The sequence below is a fragment of the Globicephala melas genome, chromosome 3 (assembly GCF_963455315.2).
Source record: "Globicephala melas chromosome 3, mGloMel1.2, whole genome shotgun sequence".
Classification (NCBI taxonomy): Eukaryota; Metazoa; Chordata; class Mammalia; order Artiodactyla; family Delphinidae; genus Globicephala; species Globicephala melas.
The window spans coordinates 109,023,722-109,031,656 of NC_083316.1; the positions used below are offsets into that span (position 1 = coordinate 109,023,722).

At 48.8% G+C, this 7,935-nt stretch overlaps 1 protein-coding gene across 1 annotated transcript; it reads left to right on the top strand.

Annotated features, from left to right (window-relative positions):
* Positions 1-206: 206 nt before the first annotated feature.
* IL3 (interleukin 3) lies at positions 207-1,976 on the top strand. The gene is made up of 4 exons (XM_070045088.1): positions 207-371; positions 1,498-1,590; positions 1,719-1,754; positions 1,872-1,976. The coding sequence occupies exons 1-4, from the start codon at positions 207-209 to the stop codon at positions 1,974-1,976; spliced, it is 399 nt and encodes a 132-aa protein (XP_069901189.1).
* The last annotated feature ends 5,959 nt before the right edge of the window (positions 1,977-7,935 follow it).

The following is a 7,935-nucleotide window of genomic DNA, read 5'->3' on the forward strand; positions in this document are numbered from 1 at the left end:
TGATTTTGAGTACTAAAAAGTGATGAATAAGTCTGTGGTTTGCTATGGAGGTTCCATGTCAGATAAAGATTCTTCTGAAGCCCGCCCGCCACACCCCCGCTTGCCCGCGGCACGGGCCTGCTGCATAAAAGACGGCGGCTGTCTCAGACACTTCATAATGCCACGAAGGACCCGGACAAGACAGAATCCATCCTGCCAGCCCAAACATGCGCAGCCTCCCCATCCTGCATTGGCTCCTGTTCCTGCTCACACTCCACACCCCTCAGGCACAAGGGGCACCGGTCAAGACACCAGGAACCCAACAATGCTATGTACTCAACCTGATCCGGGAAATTATAAATGAGCTAGACAAGCTACCTGTGGCTTCAGAAGTGAGTAGCTGGGATAAGGTTGGCAAGGGGCAGGGAAGGGCTGGCAGGTGCCTCAGGCCAACAGGACTCATGGGCTCTCTCCCTCTGCCCCTACAGGACTTCTTGAACTCAAACGAAAAGAGGAGGCTGATGGTAAGAGCCCCACAAATGGGTGCACTTGGGTGGGTCCCCATTCACCTCCTGCCTGGGTGACCTCAGGCGTGTCACTTCACCTTGACTAGCTTCGGTGTTTTCATCTGTAAATAGGGTTAACAGCACCTGTCTCAGTGGGGTTGTTGTGAGGATTAAATGCACACTGTGTGTCAAGTTCCCAGACCAGCCTCTGGTGCTTAGCAGCTGCTCAACACATTTCCCCCGTCATGGCTATAATAATGAAAATGATTTCTTTTTAAATTACAAAATGAAAAGGCAGTTCTAGATGAACAATATCACAGGTTTTAAGCTCAGTTTTCAGTGGAGCATCCTCTGGGCTGGCAGACTAAAATTTCCCTCAGGATCATGTTTGCTTCCCTCCTTTTCCTTGAATAATTGTCGTATTTTCAACTCTGATCAGCCCTAGTTATCATCATTTATAGCTATTTTTCCTAAAGTGGTTATCTCACTTTTGCTTGCATGGCATTATTTGGGTAAAACAAGAGGTGGAATCTCTCCTGAGTTTACTGGCCATTTGTATTCCCCCTCTCTTAGGCACTCACAGTTCACACACTGCACCCGTTTCCATGCTGGGGCCTCTGTGACTGTCTTCCTGATTTCTAGGAGCCCTTAATTCAGTCAAGGCCTCTTGCTGCAAATATTTCCCTTGGCCAACCCTTTGCCTTTTTAGAGCCTGTTTTGGGAAATTCTTTCTCCCCAAGTGCAGAAAGATCCACCCAGGCCCTTCATGCAGCTCACAGGAGGCTCGGGATGTGGGTGACATAAGGCTTGCCTGGGGTGTGCACTCACCTCTAGGCCTGTGCCCTTCAGAGCAGTTCAGGGACCCACCTGGGGCAAGAAGGGGACAAGGAGGGGATTGTCCAGGCATGTCCCTGAAAGCACGCTTGGAAAACTGTGGGGATGACTTCAGCCCAGCCATGGGAAGGACACTCTCCAACCTTTCCCCACTTACATGAATGCTTTGCCCCCTTAGAAAACAAGGCTCCGGACGACAAACCTGGAAGAATTCCTGACATTTGCCACAAATTCCCTTGGAAAGGATTCGAAAATCAAGAAAAATCTTAAGGTATGTGAAGCTGTCAAGGGTTTTGTCATTCCTGCCTTGGCCCTGCCCTGCCTCTGGGGAGGAGGGTAGCAGGTCCTGCTTCTTTTCCAGCCAAGTCTCTGACTGTCTGCTTCGGTCTCTTCCCACAGGAAATCCAGCCAATCCTGCCCACAACCACGTCCACGGTAAGCTGCCCCCTAGAGGTCCCTGCAGGTGATGCCCTCAGCTATGACCTGACCCCAGCCTGTCATCCACCTTCCAACCTGGCTCCATCTAATGCCACCTTCTTGGTTTCTTCATAGGAAGAGCCAATCCTTATTGAGAAGGATAACTTGGGTGATTTCCGGGTGAAACTGAAGGAATATCTGTCTGCCATTAGAGACTCTCTGAATTGTAAGAACACATAGAGCCCTAACGTCTGAAGTCCGAAGCTCAGATCCCTCTCTGGAGCCTCGGAACGTCAGTAACAGCAGATGTCCTAAGTTTCTTGGATGTCTCTCGCATAGTCCGGGACTGGAAGAATTTCATTTTCTCCTGTGGAGTCAGACTAATTGTTAATTACCTAATTCCTGAAATGTGCAGCCCCCATTTGTCCTTCTGTGATTATTCTCATTTTTATTTTATTGAGACTATTTATTTATGTATTTATTTATTACCTTGTGCAATGTGAAGGGTATTTATTTTAGCAGAGGAGCCATGTCTTGCTCCTTCTGAACAAGATTCAAGATGGGGACTTCGAGGCATGTTCATTTGTACCTCAGGTTTTAAACTGGTTTCTATACATCTGTGAAAATAAACCACACTTTCTGAACAAATGCTTTGTTGCTAGTGTCTCATTTTTACTCAGGTCTTAGTAACTCTCTTGCCTGATGATTAACATACCTCCCTACCACCAGATGGGCCTGGAACCCACACCCTGGCAATCTGTGGTCCACTGGGGAGCCAGATTGAGTTTTAGAAAATGCAAATATGACCATGTTGGTTTATACTTCATTTTCCAGTCCTCAGGGTCTTCTGGACCTTGTCCAGATCATTAGGGTAGCATAAAAGGCCTGGTTCCATCCAGTGCTTCTATTTCCTTTCTCCCACAGCTACCTACCTCCTTGATGCTCCAGGTAACAGAAGCGCTGTGGCTTCCTAGAGGAACCACACACCTTGCCTCCTACCTCTAAACCTTTACCCACACTGTAACCTCAGCCTCACATGCCCTGATCCTGACTCAACACGCCCAGGTTCATTTAAAGAAGCTGTTAACTACTTGAAGTAACAAGTAACACTCTGATTACTTAAAGAGCCCTTTTCCAGCACGTTTTCTAATGCATAGTCATTAAAGGGATGAATGAAGGTAGAGAAAAAGAAGGTGCAATGTAGTTTTTGAATTAGATCAGACTGAAATCTTTCTTATTAAAGTAGACAAGAAATAACATAATAAAGACAAGTCAGACAAAAACAGTCTCCTGTATCTTATAAAGGATGCGAAAATGTGTGCAGTAATTTTTTTTTTTAAATTTACTATAAAGTGTCTGTGCTTAGGGGGATTTGGAATCCTATTGAAAAAGAAAAAATGAATACATGGAGGAAAAAAAGACCAGCTCAAATGTTGCATACCTCTGGGTTATCCACACTACTCCAGGACAGAGCTCTTCTCTGAAACAGGTGCGTAGGCAGGGACCCACTGGAAGGACAGCCAGTGTGGCCCCGAGGTGGCACAGACTGACCTGAATGATGGAGACTGGGGCATCACTGAATGTGGCTTCAGTCTGCCACCTGACCGTTGGGGTCCCACTGACCCTTTCGCTCTGAGTGCCTCCCTCTCTGGTTCCCCTGCACCCTGCCCAGGTGCACTTCCTCCAGTCTGGGGGTTCAGGGGAGAAGAGGCAGAGCAAACTTTCCTGTCACCATGCTAAGGAGTAATGTCATCCTCTCTGACTCCTCACAAGTCCCATAAGAGCTTTGGGTGCTGAAAACCTATGGGTCAGGCCCTCTACTGGACACTGGGAATATGGCAGTGACTAGACAGATGGAAGGTATCCAGGGAGCTTGCTTTAGATTGAATGGCCTCGGAAGGTCTTTCTGAGGAGGGGACATATAGGTTGAAACCTGAATGACAAGAAAGGGCCAGTCATGCAGCAATCAGGGAGGAAGGAACTCTGGAAAGAGGGAACAACAGCCAGTGCCTGGAGACTGAAATGTGCTGAGAGCACTCATGGAACAGAAGGAAGAGCCCACAATTCTCCCTCAGTTTCTCTCCCTTCCCTCCTCAGGCTTTATAAAAATTCAAAACCTACATTGGTGTGTGTATTTTTTTTCCTGAAAATAAAAACCTCATGAAATTGTCATGGTGTACACATTTTTTTCTTTTTTTCTTATTGTCTACATACCAGAGTTTTTTAAATGTTGTATTTTAATTGTTCACATTTTATTTTAAAAATATTACTTAGAATTACCTTGTGCTTAAAAATGAATATACTGTAGAAAAGAGACATTCTCATTTATTATTGATGAAAGTGTAAAATTTTCAAGCTCTTTGAAAGGTAAGCTGCTATTATCTACTTAAATGTGACAGGCATACCTTGTGATTATTTGTTATATACATACGTGTGTATATATGAGCACAAATAATTATTACTCTATTGATATATGTTTTATAATAATAATCTATATGTCCTTTAATAGATAATTTGTTAAATAACATAGTTATGAAGTGGATGCTATCTGGTTTCTGACTATAGGCACATTTATGTATTTGTCTAGCTATCTACCTCCCTCACTTTATATCTGTATATTTTGTTATAAAATTAACTACTTCATGGTTAAGAATGGGAAAAAAGAAAGATATAAAACAGTGTGAAACTATCTACCATTTGTGTTAATAAAAAAATTAAAAAAAAAACCCAAAACCCAAAACCACAACCTGTGTTAGTGGCAAATGACTGCAGGAGGTGGGGGTCAGTGGTCAGGTCAGACAACACAGACTTGGTGTAGAAAGATCAGAGGACATGGAGTATAGGCAGGACCTGGGTGGAGGTGACATGCTTGAGAAGGGGGTGGGCCTTTTCAGGTTTCCTGGGGGCTTTTCATTGCCCTTCTTGTACAGCAGTCCAGCCTGCTTCAGGCTGAAGTGGGACGAACATGAGCCCAGCACACTCAGGCTCATCCTTGACCCCAAACCTCAGACCCTGCCTGGGTCTAACACAACCAGGCCCAAGCACAGCCCTGGTCCTGGGGCCCAGAACCAACAGGTGGTCAGTTCCCAGTCAAGTTAGGGTATTTTCACATCATGTCCATCTGCCTTCAGGGAGAGGGCTGATGACTCCATGACCCAACAGGAGGCCCTGGGTTGCCTGAGTCTCTCCTGAAGGTCTTTTTTCAGAGCCTGCCCAGACTGTCCTTAGTGCCAGGTCTATAGGTCCAGTTGCCACAAGGGGGCACCAAAGCCCCATCATCAGTCCCACAATGTCCAAGTGAAGGCCAAAGTTCCCACCTTCCCAAATCCAAGGTGCTTCTTCAGCAGGAAAGTAGATAACCTCAACCAGGAATTTTATTTTTTAATTTAAAAAATATTATGGAAGAGAATCTGAAGAAGAAAAAATATATGTATATAAAACTAAAACTGAATAACTGCTGTCACCTGAAACACTGGAAATCAACTATACTTCAATTTTTTTAAATTATCGTTTTTTTACTGCAAGGGCAATATGAGAGAGCATAGATGAGCTTTACTGATAAACTTTGAAATACAGAAAAATAAAGCAAAGAGAAATTGCCAGGAAGGCAAACGCCTGAGGAGAGAACTCAGAGAGGCATTGCCCACCTCCCTCCATGGTGCAAATCCTCTTGCTCCAGGAAGGGGTTCTGCTCCTCCCACCCTGGCCTTGAATCTGCATTTGACTCAGTTCAGCGAACACCCTGAGGACCCTCCACAGCTTACCCAGGCTGGGGCAGGGGATTGGGGAGACACTGAGTCAGGCCTCCGGGGGCCTCTTGGCCATGTCCAGTTGGCCCAGGATGGTGTGGTAGGGGTTACTACATACAGAGCCATGGATGGATGGGTGTGGATCTCGTCAGAGGTGCTTCTCTCAGGAGGTAATGCATAGGGAGCTTGATAAAGGAGTAGGAGTTCATCAGGCAGCCAGAGGTGCAGAGAAGGACGTCAGGCAGATGGCACCAGGGAGTAAGGGTGTGGAGGTCTAAGAGCATAGGGTGAGTTGGGGGTCACAGGAGAGTTTAGGCAGTTTATAGGGCCACAGTGTGGGTGCCGGGTGGCCAGGTAGAGACAAGTCCCCCAGAGCTCCCTTGGTCAGGGAGCCCCAGGCACCTCTGGGTCTCAGCCTGGTCCCTCGCCATTCCTCCCTCTCTTTGCCTAGCCTAGCCCAGCCTGGCCTGGACACTGTGGAGACAGCAAGACTAGATAACCATGCCTGAGGAGTCGGGGGTGTATGGAGGGAGAGGGATAGGATGGGGCCACATCACTGTTTTTAATGCCAACAGGAAAGAGCCAGGGCAGAGGGAGAGAAGCTGGAGGAAAGAGGGGCCAGCCAAGCAGAGCCGGATCCCTGGGGCCATGGTGGGAAGGAGGGAGGGAGAGGCAGAGGTTGTGTGGGCCAGAGTGGAGGGTTGAGTGAGTTCTCACCATGGGCTGGGGTCTCAATTTTCTCCTGAAAACCTCAGGTCAGGCTCATGGAGGGGGAAGATGGATCAGGCAAAGGGACTCAGAATCCCCTCAATGACCAGATGAAGTCTATGACTGCCTTCATTTTACATACGAAAAAAAAATGAGGCACAGAGAATATGACTCCAGAGCCTCTGAATCCTCAAGCCACAGTGTTTTGGCCAATGCCCACTGAAGCAGAGGAGCCCTTTAAGTCTGGTTTAGGGCCCACCTGGGGTCTCCTCCTTGACTGGACCCAGGCCTCCAGAAGTACCTCCTGGCTCCAAGACCTCCTGGTTTCAGCTCCAGGGGCGCACAGCACAGCCGTGGTGCCTCAGCTCCATCCTCCATTCATTGAACCACCACATGTTTATCGCCAAAATCCTCTACATGCACATTTGTCCCTTCTCCTACCCAGCACCCCCCACATATGCACACACACTGGGCTTAGATCCAGGCTCGTTCCCATCCCCATGCCTCATGGAGTTTCTGGGAGAGAGATCACTGGCTCACAGCCACCCCCTACCTTGACTGGTAGTCAAGGCTTCCTCTCTCCTACCCAGCTCCTCAGAGATCCCAGACTCAACTTCCACCTCCAGCCTTGGCTCATGCTGTGGCCCTCCAGGAGCCCTCCCTACTCCCCAGCGTCCACAGAATCCTAGCCTGAGGCCTTCTCGCCTCCTCCTCAGACAGGCGCCCTTGACCATGCTGCCCCTGGGACTTCCTTCAGCAGACAATGGGCGAGTGTCTCCACTCACCCTGCCCTGGAGGGCACCACATGGGCCATGCCAGAGATGAAGTGGTGCAGCCAGGGACAGCAGACTGTGACAGTGAAGATGTGTACCTCTGAGGAGAGCTGTGCCAGGAAAGAAGTGTGGCTGTGCCCGTACCTGTGCCCAGGTGGGAAGCACCTGGTACTGGGGCACTGGTGGCAGAGTGCTGGCAGTGAGGGTCCACATCCGGGGGTGATGCTGGTAGGGTGCTCCTTCTCCTTCTGCTGTTATCTGTCCTGACCCCTATGGGGAAAAGGACCAGGGCTCCCTTGAGCATGGTAATAAAACAATGGATCCCTCAGAGGGGCTCTGAGCCTTGATTGGGGGTGGGGGAAACACTTTGGCCAAGCCCACCCCACATCAGTGAGCATCCAATAAATGTGACTCTGTTCTCCCCAGGCTGAGGGCCGGACTCAATGGCTGTTTTTTCCTACAAGGCAAGGCCCTGGGCCCTTGGTAGGGCCACCTCTTCCTACCCAAGACAGGGGGCAGGACTAGGGAGGAAAGTGCTCTGTAGCCGTGTGGTCAATTGGCTCTTTCCAGGAAAATCCATTTGACTGAGTCATTTCCAGTCTGCTGACCTTGAATACCCAGGCTGCCTGGCAGGGTTTGCCTCCTGGGGCTGGGTGTGGGGCAGTGTTGAGGTACTGGGGAAAGGTCTGCACAGTAAACCTAAATCCATCCTTACCAGAAGCCTCTACCAGCTAAGCCTGTGGCCAGGGAGGCAGAGAGCTGGTGTGGCCTCTCTGAGATGGAAGGTGACTTTCCTCCTGGAAATGAGTTGTCACAGCTCAGACAATTAGTCAACAAACTTTTCCTATCTGCACCAAGCCCTGTGCTGGGGAGGAGGAGGACGGGACCCTCCCACTGGCCCTCCATCTGGCCCTGAAGACTTTCAGTCTTGTAGGGGAGCAGTGGACCCTCCCATTGTATGATCCAGGC